This window comes from Ursus arctos, unplaced genomic scaffold, assembly GCF_023065955.2.
Source record: "Ursus arctos isolate Adak ecotype North America unplaced genomic scaffold, UrsArc2.0 scaffold_4, whole genome shotgun sequence".
NCBI lineage: Eukaryota > Metazoa > Chordata > Mammalia > Carnivora > Ursidae > Ursus > Ursus arctos.
Window position 1 is genome coordinate 30,997,622 of NW_026623056.1, and position 22,474 is coordinate 31,020,095.

A 22,474-nucleotide genomic window follows, 5' to 3' on the forward strand; every position below is an offset into this window, starting at 1 on the left:
GTCGTTCTCTCTCTCTCTCTTTTTTTTCTTTAAAGTAATCTTTATACCCAACACGGGGCTCCAACTTAAAACCCCGAGATCCAGAGCCTCATGCTCTACCAGCTGAGACAGCCAGGCGCTCCAGTCATTCTCTTTTTTTAAGTTGGGCTTCAAAGATAGCCAGTTTAGGAAATGGCGTGATAAGGTACCCAGTGCCGTACAGTAGTCTCTCCTGTGCCATGCGACCTATTTAAGACTGTCCAGGGATGACTTGTAAACTGGGAGATAAGTCCAGCATGTGGTCTCACTGCAAATCAAGAAAAATGAATATTCTGCCTGGAGTTATGTGAGCTAATCAAATGTTAGAGATTACTTAGGTTACTCATGATATCTGTGTACTTAGCCTAATAGTTAAGCCTTAATTGTTCCTTAAAAAAAACAAAACCAAAAAACACCTTTTTTTATTTTTTTACTTTTTTAAATTTTATTTTATTATGTTATGTTAGTCACCATACAGTACCTCATTAGTTTTTGATGTAGTGTTCCATGATTCATTGTTTGCGTATAACACCCAGTGCTCCACGCAATACGTGCCCTCCTTAATACCCATCACCGGGCTAACTCATCTCACCTCCCTGCCCCGAAGCCCTCAGTTTGTTTCCCCAAGTCCATACTCTGTCATGGTTCATCCCCTCTGATTTCCCCCCCTTCATTTTTCCCTTCCTTCTCCTAATGTCCTCCATGCTATTCTTTATGTTCCACGAATAAGTAAAAAACACTTCTTATATAATTGAGCATGAATGCTGAAGAATAAAGAAAATTGTCAAGAAACTATTCTTCCTGATAGGGGCAGCATTTCTAGGAGAAGCCTAATCTACCCCCAGAGCATTATTTTGGGGAGGATACACAAAATGTTAATGAGGGTTTAAGCAAAGATAGCTCCCAGCTTCTGAATGCAGTGGCCTGCTGAGGGTAATCCCTGTAAGAGGGCAGAGAACTTAGCCCAGGTAAATTTGTGGATCTCCTGATGCATTAAGAAAAGACAGCAAATCCACCGGCGCTTAAAGATAGTTGCTATAGGTGGAGTGGTTTTTCCACTCTAATTCTAAGAACTAGCAGGCAAAATTTCACTCCTGCTTAAAATTCCTCAGTGGCTTCTCCCCAAGGATAAGTACCAGGTTTTTAAAATGGCTTTTGAAGTCCTTTGTGCTCTGGCTCCTGCTTACCTCCAACCTCATCGCTCTATGCAATGTATTCTATTCCCCACTTGTAGGAAACTACTTCTGTTTCCAGAAAAGACCCAGCGTTACCTCTGAACTTCAGCACATGCACTCTCTTCCGTGGCCAGCTCCTACCCATGCTTCATGTGTCAGCTGTCACTGCCTTCAGCAAGCCTTTCCTGACTTCTTTTTTTTTTTTTTAAAGATTTTATTTATTTATTCGACAGAGATAGAGACAGCCAGCGAGAGAGGGAACACAAGCAGGGGGAGTGGGAGAGGAAGAAGCAGGCTCATAGCGGAGGAGCCCGATGTGGGACTCGATCCCGTAACGCCGGGATCACACCCTGAGCCGAAGGCAGACGCTCAACCGCTGTGCCACCCAGGCGCCCCTCCTGACTTCTCAAATACAAATCAGATGTCCTTATGTGCCCGCATGATAAACACCTCTTTCATGATCTTTATCGTGCTGTTCAATTGCTGGTTTACCTCTACCCCCCAGGCTTTGAGGGCTGGCACTGTGGAGTACTCAGTGCTTGGGATAGTTAAGCCTGAGACTGCTAGTTTTCTACCCTATATCCGTTTTCCTTTTCCTGATCAATAGAATCCTGATTTTGTCTATAGTAGCAGTGTGCCCAGCTTCCCTTGCAGCCCCAGATAGCAGGGAGGTAGTTTTTGACAATAGATACAACCAGGAGACTGTTGGGGCATTTGGGGGAAACTTTCCTGATACAGGCATTGTCCTTTCCTCCTCCTTTCTCCCTGGAGTGTGATTAGGGAGAAGGCACAAGAAGGATGAGGACTTTTTGCTCGCTGTGGTGATGAACACGAAGATAAACACCGCTGAGGATGGCTGAACAGAAAGACAGAAGGAGACAGGGTCCTTGATGGCATTGTGGTTTGCCATCCCAGCCCTGGGCTATCTGTGTCTCCGAATTTGTTATTAAGTGAGGGCAGGGATTTTTAATTTGTTCGTTCAGGGTTATAATAGGAGTGGTTCACTTATTTGGTTAAGCCTCTATGTTTAGGATTCTGTTAAATGGAGCCAAATTTTATGTTTGATGAATGAACAGTATACTACTACTGATAGCTCATTTGTTCATTGCTTACTACAAATTAGGTACCACTCTAAGTATTTTACATGATTGCCATATTTGGGAGACGAAATTTGGGAGATTCTAATAGGCAAAGGCTAAGGCCTTACAGCAGGCCAGAAGTATATGAAGGAATTTGGGGGAAATTCATCTTCTTTCTCTAAGAACGACTAGGCATTAGGAGCTAGTCCAACTAGAATGTGTTCATTACTGGGCTCCTAAGGATTTGGGCCAGATCTCATTCAAATATTGCAACAAACAAATATAGAGGGGTGTTTTGAGTTTTTTTTGTTTTTGTTTTTTTCTCAATTGTGAAACCTACATTAAATCTCTCTTTCCCCCTACTCAATCATGCTTTACTTCTCTAAGAACACAGTATTCCTGTCTGTCTGTCCATCCATCCATTCCTCCATCCATATGTTTGTCGTGTGGATCAGATACCAGCCACACCACAGCCCTTTCCAGGAAAGACTCTTTGGCCCACAGCGCCTACTGAAAGAGCACCCCTTGGTAGCCCATTTTGCACTATGCTAATTCAACCAGGGCTGGGCAACTGCCCAGGAACTGCTAACCTTAAGTTGGCCTGTCTTAGGACATGTCCTGGGGCAAGAAGCTGATCAGGACAGTCAAATTCTTTGAGGCTTTGAACTGAGAAATGCTGAGGAAATGATGTAGTTAGTCGCGAACGGTGAAGCTTGACGGAAAGTGGCGATGAGGTGCGACGGGGGCCACAAGTGTCCTGAGAAAGCAGGAGCCGTGAGGACGTACACTGTGGAGCAGAGGAAATTATACAGAAGAAAGAGTGCCAGTTGGAGCTGGTGCAAAAGTGGACAGAAATAGAGATGCAGGCAGCAGCTTGGGGAATAGCTGAGCCCATTCATAATAGAGCTCTAGAGGAGAAACCCACAACCACAGTTCCTTAGGTTCTTCGAGCTGCCTCAGATTCTGGTTCTTGGGTCTCCAGCTGTGAGAACCAGTTCTGTATGGGTTCGCCTTCACAAGGCCTGGTTGTTTGACATTCCCTAGGTTCCTAAGCAGATGTATCTTTATGATAAATCTGTGCATTGCTTAAAGTAAGTTCTCCTGAACCAAAGGAGTCTATCAAGAATGTTCACACTGAGTCAGGTGGCCAAGCGGTATCTCCCTGTTTAAACTATCCATTGACATTAGGACATTTTTTCCGCATCCGATATCTCCTCATATTGTCATTTATTTTTTTAAATTTTTATTATGTTATGTTAGTCACCATACTCATATTGTCATTTAAAGTACCCGATATGTGCTTGGATAGTTCTTGGGAAAAACTCCCACTGTGTCTGAACCAAGTTCCAGCAAGGGAATCCTCAGAAGCCTCCAGGGCCCAGGGTGAGTCTTTGGCTCTCCCCTAAAATAAGAAACCAGGCAGAAAATGGTAGATTCACTCCCTGAGGTACGTGATGAAACCTGTTTCCCAAGATAGAACAGAGAAGGCATTGCCCACAACCCCGAGCAGAATCATGCCCTCTTGAGTTGGCACTTGGCCCAAGAGTGGTCATTGAAAAACAGTCTGTGGCAGAGAATTTGGGAGGGCCTGACAGACAAGTGGGGTTGAGTCCTTCACCTTTGCAAGGCAAAGAGAACATTTGGTTTCTCTCTTTGGGGTTAAGCAAGACAATTTTTACAGTAGAGTACAGTTTTTTGCTTCCAGATTCCATTTCAAATTTGATAGGGGGAAATGTCTCAGAAATGCAATTTTCCCTTTGGTTGCAATGGTACTGTAAAGGAAAGCAGGGGTTTTATGGAGAAACTTGCTCCTTTATTTGGATAAGCCCTAAATGACCAACAAGCTTTCAAACACCCTTTCCATCAACTGGACAGCCTTCAATGATCTGGTTATAGATCTATTTTCTTCTTGTTTTTCTTGGAATCCCAACAATTCTTGGGAAGTAAGTCTAATTGTTCAAATTCCATTTCCTTATTTTTTTAAGATAAGTCACTCCCTTTAAAAAATTATCTTCCATGTTAAAATTGTTTTTAAAAAGAATAGTCTAATAGTGTAAATCTGGGCCGTCTGGCTCAGATGGTTAAGTGTCTGTCTTTGGCTCTGGTCATGATCCCAGGGTCCTGGGATTGAGCCCTGCATCAAGCTCCTTGCTCAGCGGGGAGCCCTGCTTCCCCCTCTCCCCCTGTTTGTACTCTGTGTCTCTCTGTCTCTGAAATGAATAAATAAAATCTTTAAAAAACATAGTGTAAATATTCAACAATAGTGTAATTTTTCAACAACATTTAGTAAATGAAAAATTATTTCCACACTTTTTATTTTACCGGGACTAAACAGATTTGGGTTACATTTTCTGACATGTATTTTTTTTTTTTTTCTGTTTTCATCATCTTGTTTTAGGCTGGTCTTAGCCTATCAGTAACCAATGTTGTGGCTGGACCAGCACTGACGTTCTTATTATGATTGCAAGACGCCGTGTAGCCCTTCAGCAATAACTATCAGGAAACTTTGGAAGGGAAACATTATTACTTAAGAGACCTGGAAATTACATAGCACATCTGGGGCCACAAAGTGAAGTCACAGGGAGAGAGAGAGATTGCACTGGCCTGGAGTTCTGCTTTTATTAGGGTGGAGGGGCGTAGGGTTTTGCAGGCTCACCCTTTATTGGTGAATTTAAAATATAAGACTGGAAATTTAAAGCATGGGAAGAGAAAGAAAACAAGTGGCCCAAATGATTAGTTATCGAAATTAACCAAGATCTCTAAAACAAGGGAGCCCACATTTGGGGGAGGCGGCTTGGTTCTTTACTTGGTCTGTGGCTGGCGCTGTGTTTATTTGAAATAGTTATCTTGGAAGAGGATGAGTCTTTGAAGCGGATGCCTCACCAAAGCTTAAATGGGGCACTTGTATTACAAAAGCAAAACAAACAACTGTCAGGGTTTACCCTACACATCTATTCTGTTTTTAGCCTAATATCAGGCAGATTTTTTTTTGTAATATTTTAAGCTTTGAAATATATTTTCAATTCTATTAGGGCAAGTATTTCCATTAAACCTTTTTCCCTTTTCCTTTATATCACTTTAGTACTCAACCCCGGCTGACATTAGAATCATCTGGACTCTTCTTATTCAATTAGTCTGTGTGGGGCCCAACTTGGGACTTTTATTTTTATCATAAAGATTTTATTTATTTGAGAGAGAGAGAGCATGAGCAGGGGAAGGGCAGAGAGAGGGAGAAGCAGACTCTGCACTGAGCAGGGAGCCTGATTCAGGGCTCCATTCCAGGATTCCTGGATCATAACCTGAGCCAAAGGCAGATGCTTAACCGACGGAGCCACTCAGATGCCTCCCGACTTGGGACTTCTAAAAAATTTATAAATTAAGTGATTCTAATATGCAGGGATGATTGCACACATTACTTGATCTTCTTTCCTATTTATTCCTATTTGCTACTATGTTCTCACTAACATGAAGTCTACTTAACCAGGGACAGGTATGTTTATCCATTGATTCAAGTCTTTTATTTCTGACAGTGAAGTGCTGTAATTGTTTTTGCATATGTTCTGTGAGTCCCTTACTAGATTAATTCTTAAACATGGTATATTCAGTCTTCTATACCAAAATCAGGATAAAGTACAAAGAAATCTAATCAATCTGATTATAGAGTTTTGTATATCCTGCTCTGAGTTTATAGCTACAGATGTTTGTGTCCATGTTTGCATTGCTCAGAGAAGGATTCTTATTATTAGGACAGTGGGATCATTTCTGGTAGTCTCTGTTACCTAAGAGCCCTATGGTATTACTATTAGCTAGCCAGTGGAAATCTTTTAGTTCATTGATTGAACTTAATATCTATGTACTAGGATCTGAAGGCAGATGAATAGGACAGTTTCTTTATTATGAAGCATCTAGCAGTGGTCATTACATACATGTATATCACTATACTATTTTAAGTTCTCCCTTGCCTCCTACAGGGGTCAAAATAGCTGAGCAAGTGAATTCTGAACTTGTGTTAGTAGAGTGTAGGGGTTAAGAGCATTGGTCCTGGAGGCAAATAGCCTGAGATTATATCTGCACTTTATTAACTAGCCATGAGGCCCTGGGCAGTAACTTAACCTCTCTACACTCAGTCTTCTGTAAAGAGGGGATAATAACAATATTTATTTCATGAAGTTGTTATGGGAATTTAATGAGCTATATGTGTAAAGTCTTTAGAACACTACCTGGTATATAATAAGCACTTAATATAAACTATTATTATTTGGGGACAGAAGGATTGACAAGTAGCATTAATAGGGTGATGAACAGAGTGTAGAACACAGAGGGAGACATTATTTAGGGCATCTTTAAAACAGATTTCCTCTTTTCCTTTCTCTTCCCTTCCTTCCATTTCTTCCTTACCTCTCCTTCCTAACAATTCAGTCCAAAATCCATTAGGTAGGTCCAAAGAAGGAATACTGTGAACAATCATATGCCAATAAATTAGATAATACAGATTAAATGGATACATTTTTAGAAAGACAATACCTAAACTAATTCAAGAAGAGTCAATCTAAATAGACCTATAATAAGTGAAGAGATTAAATCAGTAATCAAAAACTTCCCATAAAGAAAAGCCCAGGCCCAGATGGCCCCATTACCGAATTCTACCAAACATTTAAAGAAGAGTAAATACCAATTCTACACAAACTCTTCCAAAAAGTAGGAGAGGAAAACTTTCCAACTCATTCAATGAGACCAGCATTACATAAATACCAAAACCAGACAAAGACATCACAAGAAAACTACAGATCAATATCTCTCATGAATATGGATGCAAAAATCCTCAACAAAATGCTAGCAAACCAAATCTAGCACATGAAAAATAATTATACACAATGACCACGCGGGATTCATTGTAGGAATGTGAAGTTGGTTTAACATTCAAATATCAATTAATGTAAAGTACTATAGTGAAAGAATAAAAAGCAAAACTGCATGAACATCGTAAAAGATGCAGAAAAAAGGCATTTGACAAAATACAATAGCCTTTCATAATTAAAAAAAAAAAAACCTAAAAGAAAATGTCATCAACTTGATAAAGGGCATCTACAAAAACCCCCACAGCTAACATCATACTAAATAGTGAATGACTGGATGCTTTCCTCCAAGATCAGGAACAAGACAACAATATACACTCTCACCACTTCCATTTAAGTTTGTACCAGAGGTTCTAGACAGTAATTAAGGATGAAATAAAAGGTATTGAGATAAGAAAGGAGGCAGTAAAACTGTCTCTCTTTGCAGATGGCCTGACCTTGTTGTGTAGGAAAATCCCGAGAAATCTACCAATAAACAAGTTCAACAAGATTGAAGAATACAAGGCTGATATACAAAAATTGATTGCATTTCTATACACATGCAATTAACAAGCCAAAATGAAATTAAGAAAACAATTTTATTTACAGTAGCATCCATAGGAATAAAATACTTAGAAATAAGTTTAATAAATAAGTGCAAAACTTACACTCTGAAAACTATAGAACACTGTTGAAAGAAATTACAGATAATGTAAGTATTTGAGGAAACATCCCATGTTCATGGATTGGAAGGTTTAATATTGTTAAAATGACATTATTCCCCAAATTGCAGATTCAACATAATTCCTATTAGAATCCTAGCTGACTTCTTTGTAGAAATTTATAAGCTGATTCTAAAATTCATACAGAATTTCGAAGGGCCAGAAGAACCAAAACATTCTTGAAAAAGAAGAACTAAGTTGGAGGATTCATACTTGCTGATTTCGAAAATTACTACAAAGCAATAGTAATCAAGAAAAGTGTGGTATTGGGCGCCTGGTTGGCTCAGTCAGTTAAGCGTCTGCCTTTGGCTCAGGTCATGATCCCAGGGTCCTGGGATGGAGTCCCTCATCCAGCTCACTGCTCAGTGGGGAGTCTGCTTCTCTCTCTCCCTCTGCCCCTCCCCCTGCTCATGCTCGCTCTTTCTCTCGCTCTCAAATAAATAAAAAATTTTTTTTTAAAAAAGGAAAAGAGAAGTGTGGTACTGGCCTAAGGAAAGACATGTAGATTAATGAAATAGAAATTAAGGTCCAGAAATGAATTTATGTGACTGTGATGTTTCAACAAGGATGTAAAGACCATTCAATGTGGAAATGAATAGACTTTTCAACAAATGATGGTGGAACAACTAGGTAGCCACTTACAAAATAATCAAGTTGGGTCCTTACCTCATACTATTTATAAAAATTAACTCAATAATAAAAAATTAACTCAAAAGGGATCAAGCACCTAAAGGTAAATATTGAAACTACACTACTCTTAGAAGAAAGCATGGGAGTAAATCATTATGTGCTTGGATTTGGTAAAGGATTCTTAGATCTGACACCAAGAGCACAACAACTTAAAAGAAAAAAACAGATAATTTGGGTTTCATTAAAATTAAAAATTTTGACACTTCAAAGGACAGCATCAAAAAGTAAAAAGAACCACAGAAGGGGAGAAAATATTTACAAATCAGATATCTGATAAGGGACTTGTATCCAGAATATGCAAAGAAATCTTACACCTCAGTGATAAAGACAAATAGCCTAATTTAATAATGGGCAAAGGATCTGAATAGACATTTCTTCAAGGAAGATATGCAAATGGATATTAAGATCATGAAGGATCCTTGACATCATTTGTCATCAGGGAAATGCAAAATCAAAACCATAATATGATACGACTTCATGCCCACCACCACGATGGCTAGGCTTAAAAAGGCAGATAATAACAAGTGTTCAGGATATGGAGAAATCCAAACTCTCCTACACTGCTGGTGGGAATGTAAAATGGTGCAGCTATTTTGGAAAACAGTGTAAGTTACTTGAACAATTAAACATATAGAGTTGCCATGTGAAACAGCAATTTCATTCTTCGGTATCTACCCAAGAGAAATGAAAACATATGTACGCCCCCCGCCAAAATGTGTGCAAATGTTTATACATTGTCCATAATAGTCAAAGGCTGAAAGCAACCAAATATCCATCAACTGATAAGTGGATGAACAAAATGTAGTATATCCATAAAATTGGGTATTATTTGACCATAAAATAGAACAAAATGTAGCACATGCTACAACATAGGTGAATCTCCAAAACATAATGCTAAGTGGAAGAAGCCAGTTGCAAAAACCCATATGTGATTTCATACATATGGAATGTCTAGAACAGGCAAATTTATAGAGACACATAGGAAGTAAGTAAATTAGTGGTTGCTTAGGAGTGAAGATGTGGAGGAAGATGGGGGATGATAGCTAGAAGGTATGGGGTTTCTTTTTGAGGTGATGAAAATGTTCTAAAATTGGCTATGTGATGGTTGCACACATTTTTAAATATACTAAAAACTATTGAGTTGTATACTTTAATTGGGTGAATTATGTGGTATATAAATTATATCTTAGAGTGTTAGAAAAAAGAAAAATGGCAATTAAATGGAACACTTGGTTTTGGACTGGAGCTTTTAGCACTTAAAGACATTTTGGGGACAACTGGGGAACCTGAAGTTGTCTGGGGATTAAATGTTGTAAATGTATCAGTGTTAAATTCCTGATTTTGATGGTTGTATTTCAGTTATTCAGGAGAAAATGCTTGTTTGTAGGAAATGCACACTAAAATATTTGTTGGTGATGGGGCATCCCTGTAGGTAACTTACTCTCAAAAGTCTGGAAAAAAAGGTTTTTTTGCAACTTATCTATAAGTTTAAGATTATTTCAAAATATAAATATATTTTGTAAAATACCTGATTTAATTTAAAAATGTGAGGCTAGGGATGGAATATTGGATTCTCTGCAACCATAGGACACTGATAGCCCATGATCTAGCCTGCCTATGTTGGTAATGGTGGTGGTGGTGGTCTTATCCTTTAGCAAAGTTGCATTGAGCCTGAATAATTTCTATAAGATTTCCAACTGATATCAGTTTTTATGGAATTTCTACTCTAAAGCAACAACATTGAGAAAGAAAAGGTAAATACTATATAATACAATGAAAGAGAAATAGTTGAAGAAATAAATTTATTTGAAAAGGAATGCTTCTTTATTGATAGTTACATTTATTAGCAGAGAACATTAATCATTAGCCAGTGGAAAATATCAGACCACTTTTCGAATATGCTGCTAAAAGCCTGTGATCTCATCATCCTTGCTTTTGTCAGTCTGGTAACCAGTAAGTGTCAAAGTTGGATTTTGTTGAGGAAGGCCTTTGAATACTTTCAGGTGAATATAACTATTATCACCTACTCGCACCTAGAAGATAAAAAAAAATGAAAAAAATGAAAAGGAAATTCATGCAGGATCTATGTCAAGTGAAAGATCTACAGACTTAAAGACTCACTGAAATAAGCTTTTCAGGAACAGTATTTCTAGATCAGCATTCTTAGTCCCTTGATTTTCATAAATCTACCACCTTATTTTATGAGAAAGGGCAGGCTAAAGGCATGGCAAGAGGCATAAGCCCTTCTTTAATTTTATTTGATCTTATCTTAATTTGTTTTGTTTTATAATTTCCTACTGCTTGGGCACAAATGAAAGTGAATTTCATTTTCAAAGCTGCACAAAGCAAGAAAACAAGTAATAATAATTGATTCTGTTTTCTGACTTCTAAATTGGGACACTTTATTTGCCACATGGTTTGAAAAGGGAGGAGAAAATTGGCATTGTCCTAAATTTGGGAGGTGGTGTTCCCATATCTATATTAGAACCTACATTATAAAAGCCCACTGATAGGACTGAGAAGACACCAGGGGATGGGCAGTCTAGTGTCCCTCTAAAGTAAAGGGATCTTGCTGGGAGGTCATTGGTATGAAAATTGAAAAGGTAGTTTGGGTGCTCGCTTCGGCAGCACATATACTAAAATTGGAACAAAAAGGTAGTTTGGTCATGAATCTGGGACCTAGAATATCATGGTGAGAATTTCTACTTTTGTTTTTGGTTAGGACAATACAAGTTTTGTCTTAGAATATTTTTTATGTTCTGATGTCCCTTCCTAAGAAACAAATACCATTTATCAGTTGTTTACTAGGATTCGGAGGCTATGACGAATATTTTATATACTTCTTACTATCGGCCTGAACAAAGGTAGAACAATGACAGTTTTACAGATGCAAAAGCAGATTAGGAGAGATTAAGTAATTTTCCATAAATCTCTCAGCTAATAAGTGACAAAGTCAAAACCTAAATCTAGACTCCAACATCAATGTTCTTTTCAGTCTATAGTGTAACTATTTTTTCTTTTCATGTAGGTTTCACACCCAGCATGGAACTCAATGCGGGGCCTGAACTCACAACCCTGAGATCAAGACCCGAGCTGAGATCAAGAGTTGGTTGAGCCACCCAGATTCCCCTACAGTGTAACCTTTTAAAAGCATTTATTCTGTGCTTGGAACAGGATATCAGCCTTTTCATACATTATTAGAAGCAGCACAGCCAGTAGTTAAGCATCAGATCACCTGGGTTCAAATCCTGGCTCTGCTTTTACATTGTATGACCTTTGTTACTCCATCTCTGTGGGTCTCCATTTTCTCAACACAAGGGAATGATCATACTTATCTCATAGATTTGATGAGAGGATTAAAAGAAATAATAGATGCCCAGGTCTTAGAACAGAGCCTGGCACACTGTAAGTACTCAGTAAATTTCTAGCTCATTTATTCCACACAATACCTGGCAAAGTAGGTTTTTATCTGCATTGTGCAGATAAGGGCATTGAGGCTCTGAGAGGATGAGACACTGAGATCACGCACGCCCTGACTAGTGGAACAAGTTGAACAAGGACGGGTTCAAACCCAGAACTATCTGACACCAAAGCCTGCAGCCCTTCCATTCCACCACCTGGCTCCTGATAGATATTTGAGAAAGAACACAGAAGGTCACATCACCAGAAAGACCTTAAATGTAGAGAGCGGATCAGAGCCGAGATCAACAACTAGACGGCTGGGAAGTAATGAGGGAACTGGGGTCAGGAGTTGTAATCCAGTAGGAGGAATTTGACCAGGCAGGTGGTCTTAAGGTATGAAATTCTCATGAGCTTTTAAAGAAATACGTGAGTTGGTTAATATATGAAATTTATGAACCTGGACTAATTGTAAATTATTAAAACAATGATCCCAATTTTGATGGAATGTTTCTTGTCTTTGAACAAAATCATTTTTAACTGGAAAAACGTTCTTTTTCAGCCGTGAAGAAAGCAGATTGAGAAAGGAGGAAACAATGTCACTGCTTTCTGAGGATAAGGTGGGATGTCATTCATGTGCGCCACCCCAGGACCTGGCATATACAAGGAGCTCAAATTTGGTAGGACTGGGCTGATCCATTTACATGACCCAGTGTTGTAGTTTCCCTGTGCTGAGCTGGTTAGGACCTCTTATTTTATTTTTTTGCTGAAAATATTTTTTAAACATTTTATATCTTAAGTAGTTAATTGTTAAAGAGAAATAAGCCAGACTGTGCCTTGGTCAAATGGTTTTGTAAAGATCAAGTACATGCATTTGAATGTCTGTTGTTATTATTCATTAAATCAGAATTATCATCTGAATACAAAAGGATGAAGATGGTTTTCAAATATCTATGGTTGACTTATTGAATTCGTTCCTTCTCAACTTTGCAAACATTTTCTTCAATTAGAACTGGATAGTGCATCATTTAATGTATTGATATAGCTATAAAATTAATCTTAAAATTTTTTTAAATGCTCCACTGTTTTAAACTATATCTACAGTGTCACAAATTGAATCCTCTTACTTGAATTGTAAAAATTATTTAAATTTTATCCATCAGAATGCTGTGTAAAGGACAACACTGGCTTCAAGTATTTTCCCACCTTAAATTACTTTAAGTCATTCATAAAATTCATTTAATTTAGACACATAGAATCACAAAGCTCTGAGTGGAATAAGCTTTAAGATAGCATCTGGTCCAGCTCCAAGCCTTCAGGCAACTGAGATAGCCTCTCATTTCACACAAAAAGCGCATGGCCACAAACTAGGCATGCTTGGAACCGTTATGAAATCTCTTTCTATACGATTTCTGAAAATTGTAATTTGTAAATTGTAATTGTAATTTGGAAAGAGTCAATATAGGAAAGCTTTCTAAATTCACAGGAAGCAGATGGTATAAATATATCATCATCTGCCGAATTTGAGAGTCTACCACTTGGGAAATTTCCTGCTAGGTAAGTACCTTCATTTAGGACAACAAGAAAGGATAAAAGGTATGGTAGGGGTGACGGGGAACATCACATGAAGTAGGAAATGCAGTATCTTTTAGTGCCAAGGTGAACCCAACAAGGATGTTGAACTCTAACCTTAATGTAGTAATTTATTCCAGCAACCACTTGAGTTTTATACTCTACAGCTTCAAATTCTTGGTAAGTCTCATTTGTTTTTTCTTCAAGCTGAGGTTTAACCTTAAGAAGAGAAAAGAGGAAACACATTATCAAAGCTATATTGGACTCCATTTATGTGATTTACAAGTCTGGAAACCTCACGTTTCTAAAGGTCCTCAAACATGATGATGAGAGCTATTTTCAGTGTTTCAAGGAAAAGAAAAGATCTGCCTTTAATAAGATTACATGGGCTAACTAAAATGTTAAATTTTGTTGCTTTAGGCTGAATTTGCATCAACTCAGTGTGGTAATATGGCAATATAGTAATGTTTTCACTAGGAAAACTCTGATATATATGTCTTTGATTAATAAAAATAGGAGAGCAATAATCACTATTTCACTTAAAATATTTTTATTTTGAAGTAATTTCAGACTCAGAGTTGCAAAAATAGTATAGTATATCTCAAGATATTATTTCCTTTGCCATGTAAGATAGCACATTTACAGGATTCAGGGATTAGGATGTTGGCCACCATTCTGTCTCCCACAGAGGGATTATAAGCTTTGGTACCAGCATGCCTGAACCAGACATGATAAGGGAATGGAAAGTCTCAAATTCAATATGTGAACTTTTATTGGATCTACCAGTTTTCAGTATCAGTCTCATTTCTGCCGTGAGCTGAGCCTGAGATGCTAGTTTCCACTGTGTTGTCTCTGACTCACTTTCTGTTAAGAGTATAGCTCCAGAATTCTGCCAGCTTGGAAGATGGTGAAAGGGAAGGATCTGGGGGGTGGCCTAACTGCTCCTTATACAGATCTGCTATCAGTTCTCCTGGCATTAGCCCCATGCCTCACTCTCATCTTCAAACATTCCTGGTGTTGCTAGTGCTTGAGCCATTTTGGAATTCTGCACCATGAATCCACTTGCTGCTGGCTCATCACTGCCCTCTGTGGTTGGGCTCCGTCTAAGTGACCCAGTCATTTTCCATTGTTCATTTGTTTTCCATCTTCCAAGGTTTGGTCAGTATCTCTGAGGTGGTGTTTGCCTATCTCCTCTTTCTATGTGTGGTTTTGTGCCCCTTTCCCCCTAATTTTTTCCTATCATCTAGAGGAAAAAGAAAATAGATGTGTATGTTTGATATACCTTGTTTATTGGGAAGTTGCCTCCCTGCCCTTCACTAAAGCATTTTACATGTTTCAGGTAGGTCTCCCGAGCATCTAGATTCTCAAAGGCCATTTGGTTCTTCCCATCAGTGGGCAGACATATTGAATACATTTTCTTTCTTTTTTTTTTTTTTTAAAGATTTTATTTATTTATTCGACAGAGATAGAGACAGCAGCGAGAGAGGGAACACAAGCAGGGGGAGTGGGAGAGGAAGAAGCAGGCTCCTAGTGGAGGAGCCTGATGTGGGGCTCGATCCCATAACGCCGGGATCACGCCCTGAGCCGAAGGCAGACGCTTAACCGCTGTGCCACCCAGGCGCCCCTGAATACATTTTCTATTGACGCCTCGGTTTGGGTACCAGACTGGTTTTCAAAGATGTAAACATTTCCTGACTCTTTGAGTTCTCAGACCACTTTTGAGGGTACAACACCTCAATGAACCACCACCCATTTCTCCTGTGACCTTCAGAATAGATGGGAAGAATGTACTATTGTTTTTTTGAGATGGAAAATGAAGCTTCAGAGTCAAGAAAGGAAGAAGGCAAATTGTGAGAGAAAAACACCAGAAATGGAAGAGGTAGGGTGGAGGAGAGAGGGGAAAAAGGTAGACAGGAGTGCAGAGAGAAGTCAAGTAAGGAGAAGAGTTACTGTCCTATTGCTTCCCGTGTCTAACCCTTCTGAGCCAACGCTGTGTACCAGTCAAGTTAGGAGCTGAGTTGGAGAGGGTTAACCTCTAAACCCAAAATTATCTATTTAAACCTCATTTTACAAATGAGGAACCTAAGGCTCTGAGGAGAATATGACTGCTTAAGGCTGAAAATTATTAATTACAGTTACTTAACATTTTCAATCCCTCGCCTGATAGCTTAAGTATCTGATTTATCTGTTGCAATGATATGTTTTCCTTCTGGTTTCCAGTCTTTTGGTTGTGGTTGTTTGTTTTTTGTTTGTTTGGGGTTTTTTTTGTTTGTTTGTTTTTACCATATGTCAGAAAAATTTATTTCTATTTGTCCTTGTCCTAAAAAATAGATCAAAATCTATAACTTTTCCACTGCATCTGTGCAGTCCCCAAGTCCAGAATTTTCCATAAGAGAGCTGATTTCCAATGTCCTCGTTTATTTTGGTAAGTGCACTGGCACTTGTCAGACTGTGTGCCATGATTTCAGGTTCACTGTACTTATATTCTGTAGCCTTACTCTGTCTTCCAGTAGAAAAGACTGGTATTCTTCTAATGTTGGATGCTATGAACCGGAAGTGGGGATAAGCTGAGGAGCAGGAAAGGGGGCAGAATAGGAAGGAACTGATCCGTGAAACCTTATTTTCAGAAGGCAGCTTGGTGCTGAAAGACATCCCAGGGATGGGTGCTAGGAGAGTGGAGGCCAGCTGGGAGTGGTGGTCTGGGACCTGGTGGTGCATAGGCAGATGTTGAGCTGAACACAGTTGGCCTTCACCTTCCCCAGCCTGCCATACATGGTGGTAGCTGAGATGCTGGAAGAAACAATATGGGTTTGTCACTCAGACCCCAACCAGGAGAAGGATGCTCTCAGGGAGGAGTAGCTGGTAAAATACAATTACCCTAGAGCTGTTCAAGATATTTTTATTATTGCAGAGCATGAATCTTGGTGAGTTGTTAGTTCTCTGGGATCTGAGGATTTGAGCCACGCTGCACCCAACACACCGAGGCGTTTTCCCTATCTATAATCATTCTGCAGAAATTTTGGACTATGCATAATTTAGGGAAGAATGGATAGAAAGGTGACAGTGGCAACATGGGTGGGCCATATTTTGGGATGTTTACAGGGTAAGGAAGGAGAGTTTGGGTATAGCATGAAAGTATAGTAGGGCTGATGAAAAGTGACTTACAGACATTTGTCATCTGACTATGTTTTTGAAGGAAGGGGCAAGTATGGGACAAGGCACCTGGTATGCAAGAAATGATGGCACCCCACATAAGAGAGGAAGGGCAGAGTCTTAGACTGGAGGGAGGAATGAAATCCAGCAAGGGATAAGGAAATTGAGAGTATTCTTGTACCAGATGAGTGCAATCTTTTAACAGAAGGAACTGAGACCAGCTGGAGGAGCCATGGGGATGGGAAGTATTGAGAAATCAAGGAGAGTGAAGGTCCAGGTCCACCTCTCTGGGGTTTTGAGAAAAGGGCCAACAGGATGTGACTGAAAGGATGTTCTGGCAGCCCTAGGGTCCTGTTGCGGTTGTTTGCTGGCATATATTCATAGATTGGTACTGAGTGAGTTTCTGTGGTTCTGCAACTTCCTTGAGCAAAGTTCTCTGAACCTGGAGCAGAAGCCGAAGAGGAAGTTGTGACAATGGGAGTGATCTCTAATTGAGGATTGGAATGCCAGAATTTCATGGGGTCAACAGAAATCGGGGGTGGAAGAGTGCATGAATCTACCCATCATGGGTCAAGGCTGGATGAGCACTCAAGAGGGCCTAGGCATGTTCTGATGATGAAGATGGGAGGGTGAGGGCCTGAAAGATCGTGGTGTGGCTGAATGGCAGGTTCTCTGGGTGTGGGGCAGTGGGAGAGGCGATTGATGAGGAGGCTGCAGTCACAGAGGAGAACACAAATGTGTGGGTGAGTGACAGCTATGACATGCTAAGCTCTGGGGTGTGGTGTCCATGATGGTATGCACAGGGGGTGTTTGTATGGTGTTATGTATGGTCTGTGTGGATGCCAGGAATGGAATTCAGCAATTAGGTTTGACTTAGGGGTGTGTGTGTGTGTGTGTGTGTGTGTGTGTGCATATGTGTGTGTGTTATATCAACCTATGCATGCATAATAATAGCCCTCATTTCTAAAAATAATTATTGAAATAACAGTTCTTTCCTGGACATAAACATACTCTGGAATTCTCATCCCAATTCTCAGGCCAAGTATAGCTCTTTATGTCCTTGGGCATATCTCTTATCTTTTATCTATTTTGTAAATTTCTCTGAAGGCAAGAACCATCTTTGTGTCCCTTCTGTCCCTATAGCAATTCACATAATACTGTGTACATAGTGTTTTCTGAATGAAGAAACCAGGGTTGTTTTTCTTCATGACACCTTGTCTTCCCAGAAAGGAAAGAGGATAAAAGAGGATAGCAGAGACCCACCACTAATAAAGAGAATCCTGGGGAAGGGGATTTCTTCCATGTGTACTTGGGACTCAAGCACCGTTTGCATTCTTCAGTGATACGTGATACACAACTACTATTCAGTTTCCATTATCTTCAGAATGGGGACACTCTTTTCTCCTGCCTTCAGAAATGTTAAGTCTCCTCAACTTCAAGCTCTTTTTTTTTTTAAGATTTTATTTATTTATTTGACAGAGAGAGAGACAACAAGAGAGGGAATGCAAGCAGGGGGAGTGGGAGAGGGAGAAGCAGGCTTCCTGACAAGCAGGGAGCCTGATGTGGGTCTCAATCCCAGGACCCTGGGACCATGACCTGAGCCGAAGGCAGACGCTTAACGACTGAGCCACCCAGGCGCCCTAACTACAAGCTCTTTGTTTGATTTTCTTCTCTTTCTGACCTCATCCAACATCCCTCTTTCATTTTTTTTTTTAAGTTTTTTAAAATTTGTCAGAGAGACAGAGAGAGCACAAGCAGGGGAGTGGCAGGCAGAGGGAGAAGCCAACTTCCTGCTGAGCAGGGAGTACGATGCAGGACTTGATCCCAGGACACTGGGATCATGACCCAAGTCGAAGGCAGACATTTAACCGACTGAGCCACCCAGGCGTCCCTCCCTCTTTCATTTTGATGTCAAATTCCTTAAACCTGCAGTTCTCATTTTTTCTTTGATGCTTCCCCCTCTCTATGAGATGGCTTTTCCGCTAAGAAGCTCTCTGTTAAGGACAGGGAAAGCTGATAAACTTCAGCTCCTCTAAGAATACCTGCATTTTAACAGCTGATTTAAAAAAATTAGAATACATAAAAAAATCAAAGGGATAAAATTACAAGGTAAATGACAGGTAGTGGTGGTCTTCCTTGGGACCACCTCAAATCATACTAAGTATATGACTACTAACACTTACCCATTTGCCTGACTCTGACTGGGCACCTAACTAATTCTATAATCTTGGAGTAGGTGTTGATTATATTTCTTCACCTACAGGTGGTTTTGGTAATACCTGCCTCTTGGGGTTGTTTGTGGGGAGATAAATTTTGTCATTGATGGGAAAGTGCTTCCTAAACTGACCATTCTTCTGCCTTCTAATACTTAACTGGGAATTGTCCCCTAAGGCTCTCCTGTGAGAGGGGAGCCAAATGATAACTGGGAACTTAATACCTGAAAAGCTGAACTTACTACACAGTAATTATTCACTTGAAAGTTAGGAGCTTTGCTGGGCAAACTCCAATGTCCTTCCTGGTCCCAAACCTACGATTTAAAAAATGTTCCTTATTGGGGATTGTTTTATAACATTCCAGTTATCTTGATTTCTCTAAATGGACTCTAAACTCCTTGAGAGCAGGGGCCTGAGATCATGACCTGAGCTGAATCCAAGAGTCAGAGGATCAACCGACTGCACCACCCAGACGCCCCCAGGGCTCTGCTTGTGGGAAGCCCATCTCCCATAGGCCTCTTGGATTTAGGTATCTCCAGTCCTGCAGGCCAGTGTGGTCATGGACAGCAGCTGGGGCATCATCTGGTAGCTGGTTAGAAATGCAGGCTCTCAGGCCCACCCCAGCCATATCTACTGAGTCAGAATCTGCATTTTAACAAGACCCCTGGGTAATGTACATGTACGCTGAAGTTTGTGAATACAGGCCTATACATGGAAGTTTGAGAATACTGACCTCAAATAAAGGTATTAATGACTTAACATTACCCTTCACAAGAAAGAAAAGCCCCAAAGTATCTATTTTTTAAAAGAACTCTTGAAAGGGAAACATTTATCCCCAAAGAATGAGTGGTAGAATTTCAGGCATCGAATCTCTAGAGAGCATTCCAGAGCCCTAACATAGAAATCCTATCTCTTTCACTTATGCAAGAAGCCGATCTTATTTGCCAGTGTCATAGAATGAAATTACAGAGAAAAAAAACAAGGAATGGTACAAGAAAATAGGGCAACAATTTACAAACCTAAAATGATAATTTATGTATATTTTCTTTTTGTAAAATATGCAGGATAATAAAATTTTATCATAGAGGTGATCACTAATCAAACAACACTTAGAAAAATGTATCAACTTGCTAAGAACATTGAGTTCTGTTTTCATCTTAATCAATTTCAGAATCATCATAGACTATGCCACTCCTCTTCCCTACTAGTTTAATCGTCCTCTAAATACGAAAAGACTAAAATATTTTCCTTAGTCAAATTGGCAGGAAGTGTGTAAGTGGATTGTCTTTGCAATATTGTCCTTCATTTAACCCATTTAAAAAAATTTCCCCGCAGAGCGTGTGAAGTCTAGTTTGTCAAATTGTTAACAACCCCAGAGTTTAATTACATGTTGGCTCCATTTGGTAAGATTAGAAGCTTCATCAGAAACTGAATTAGTAATCCTAGAATCATACATTGTAAGCCTATAAAGATGACCCAATATAAATTCTTTTATAAATGGGGAAACTGAGGCTCAGAGAAGGAATGTTACTTGTTCAAGATCACTCTCATAGTTGGGATTATTAGAGGTTTCAACTAAAAAGGTTTTTAGTTGTAAGGAAGCCTGAACAAAACCACACATTTCCCAATGTTCTTCTGGTTTTCATGTTCACCCATACGCTTAACGTGGCCCACCTAGGACCCCAGGTTTTGGATCAATCATTTTCATGAGGTACACCAACTCACCTTGTTAGCAATCTCCTGAATTTCCGGAGTGGCAGGTCTGGCTTCGGTTAAGCCTCCAGGTATCATTTTGGCTAATTGCTTCTTTGCTGGGCAGGATGCTGGAACTGAAGTGATCAAGTAAGCGTGGAGACTCTGGTTTTTAAAGAGGGTGTTGCTCAACAAGCCCCGCCTCCAGAAGGTTTTCTTTTTCACAAAGAGCAAAAAGGCACAGGGAAAATGAATATGTCTTGAAGCAAGCCATGCTGCTTCCTCAACAGAATCTGCCAGTAGGAATTTGGGAGAATGAGGGCTGAGGATGAACAAATGGGTGTGCCCCGCGAGTCGCGTCATCACAGGGAGTCAGACTTCCCTGCATTCTCTTTGACAGTGGTTCCATCCTGTTGCATCTGAGGAATGCAATCTAGAGTCACGACCAGAGTTTCTCAATGTTTTAAAACCTCTAATACAAAATTTTATACTTTAGAGGTATATTTATTAATAATGTCAAGGCTGATTGTTCAGAATTTACTTGACTTTATGAAGAAAGTAAAAGGGTCTGTCTGGAGAACCTTGGCTGGATGTTTGTATTTTACTGTTTGTTTGTTTTTACATTTCTAGATCTGTAGAGTAAAACAAGCACTTCTATTCCTATCACCTAGATTTGAAACTTTTAACATTTTATCTTACCTACTTTCCCTTTCTTCTTTTCTTTCTCCTTTTTTCTGTTCTTTTTTCTTTTTTTTTTTCTTTTCTTCTCTTTTCTTTTCTTTATTCTTTTCTTTTCTTTGTAGTTGTTTTTAAGAAATACAATATAACCAGCCTCCCACTCCCACCCCCCAATTTAGGTCTCCACAGAGGGTAATTACACTGTGAGTTTGGTATCCTTCTATCCCATTTTATACATTTACTTAGTGTGTTTTTAAAAATTTACTTAAGTTGTATGCTAAACATATACTCTATATATGCTTTTTTTCTGCTTAACATGTTTTTGAGTTGTTCCGTGTTGATACACAGATTGACCAATCTAGTTTATTTCCTTTAACTGTTATTCGATGATAGATTTATCTGTCTGCCTATCTATCTATCTATCTATCTATCTATCTATCTATCTATCTATCATCTATTCTCTCTATCTAACTGCTATATGCTATTCCACATTTTACATACTTATTCCCCTACCGATGAAGACTTTTGTTCTTTCTAGTTTTTTTTTTTTTAAAGATTTTATTTATTTATTCGACAGAGATAGAGACAGCCAGCGAGAGAGGGAACACAAGCAGGGGGAGTGGGAGAGGAAGAAGCAGGCTCATAGCAGAGAAGCCTGATGTGGGGCTCGATGCCACAACGCCAGGATCACGCCCTGAGCCGAAGGCAGACGCTTAACCGCTGTGCCACCCAGGCGCCCCTGTTCTTTCTAGTCTTTTAACCCGTATAAACAATATTGCATTTTTTCCCCTTTTATACATGTGCGATGGCTTCTGGAGGGAATTATCTAGAAGTAAAATTGCTGTTTTGCGTGAATATTTATCTGCATTATTTTATTCAATTTTTGAGTATATAACACGTACACATGATTAAAATGTTCAAATGGAACAAAAGAGTTTAAGGGAGAATATAAGGAATTCTTCACCCACTCTATTCCTCAGCCACCCTTCTATTCTCTAGAGACTACTGTCACTAGCTTCTTTTTTTTTTTTTAAGATTTTATTTATTTATTTGACAGAGAGACAGCCAGCGAGAGAGGGAACACAACAGGGGGAGTGGGAAAGGAAGAAGCAGGCTCCCAGTGGAGGAGTCTGATGCGGGGCTCGATCCCAGGACTTCGGGATCACGCCCTGAGCCGAAGGCAGACATTTAATGACTGAGCCACCCAGGCGCCCCTGTCACCAGCTTCTTTATCCTTCATATCCTACT

General features: G+C 39.6%; 1 protein-coding gene across 2 annotated transcripts; it reads right to left on the minus strand.

Annotated features, from left to right (window-relative positions):
• Positions 1-10,307: 10,307 nt before the first annotated feature.
• Positions 10,308-20,872, minus strand: CSTA (cystatin A). 2 transcript variants are annotated; one of them, XM_057306843.1, is made up of 4 exons: positions 20,582-20,872; positions 16,107-16,280; positions 13,608-13,709; positions 10,308-10,552 (listed from the first exon to the last, which is right to left on the minus strand). In XM_057306843.1, the coding sequence occupies exons 1-4, from the start codon at positions 20,645-20,647 to the stop codon at positions 10,424-10,426; spliced, it is 471 nt and encodes a 156-aa protein (XP_057162826.1). In that variant the 5' UTR covers positions 20,648-20,872; the 3' UTR covers positions 10,308-10,423. The 2 variants fall into 2 exon arrangements, with proteins under 2 accessions (XP_057162826.1, XP_026350523.2); XM_026494738.4 differs by lacking the exon at positions 16,107-16,280 and having other exon boundaries at positions 20,582-20,854.
• Positions 20,873-22,474: the final 1,602 nt, after the last annotated feature.

Excerpts from the sequence above, each read along its gene's own strand:
- CSTA (XM_057306843.1), bottom strand. The coding sequence starts at position 20,647 with ATGATACCTGGAGGCTTAACCGAAGCCAGACCTGCCACTCCGGAAATT. Across the intron at positions 16,281-20,581 it reads TTCAGGAGATTGCTAACAAG|CATCTCAGCTACCACCATGT; the intron begins GTGAGTTGGTGT and ends TGTTTCTTCCAG. Across the intron at positions 10,553-13,607 it reads GAATAAATTACTACATTAAG|GTGCGAGTAGGTGATAATAG; the intron begins GTTAGAGTTCAA and ends TTTATCTTCTAG.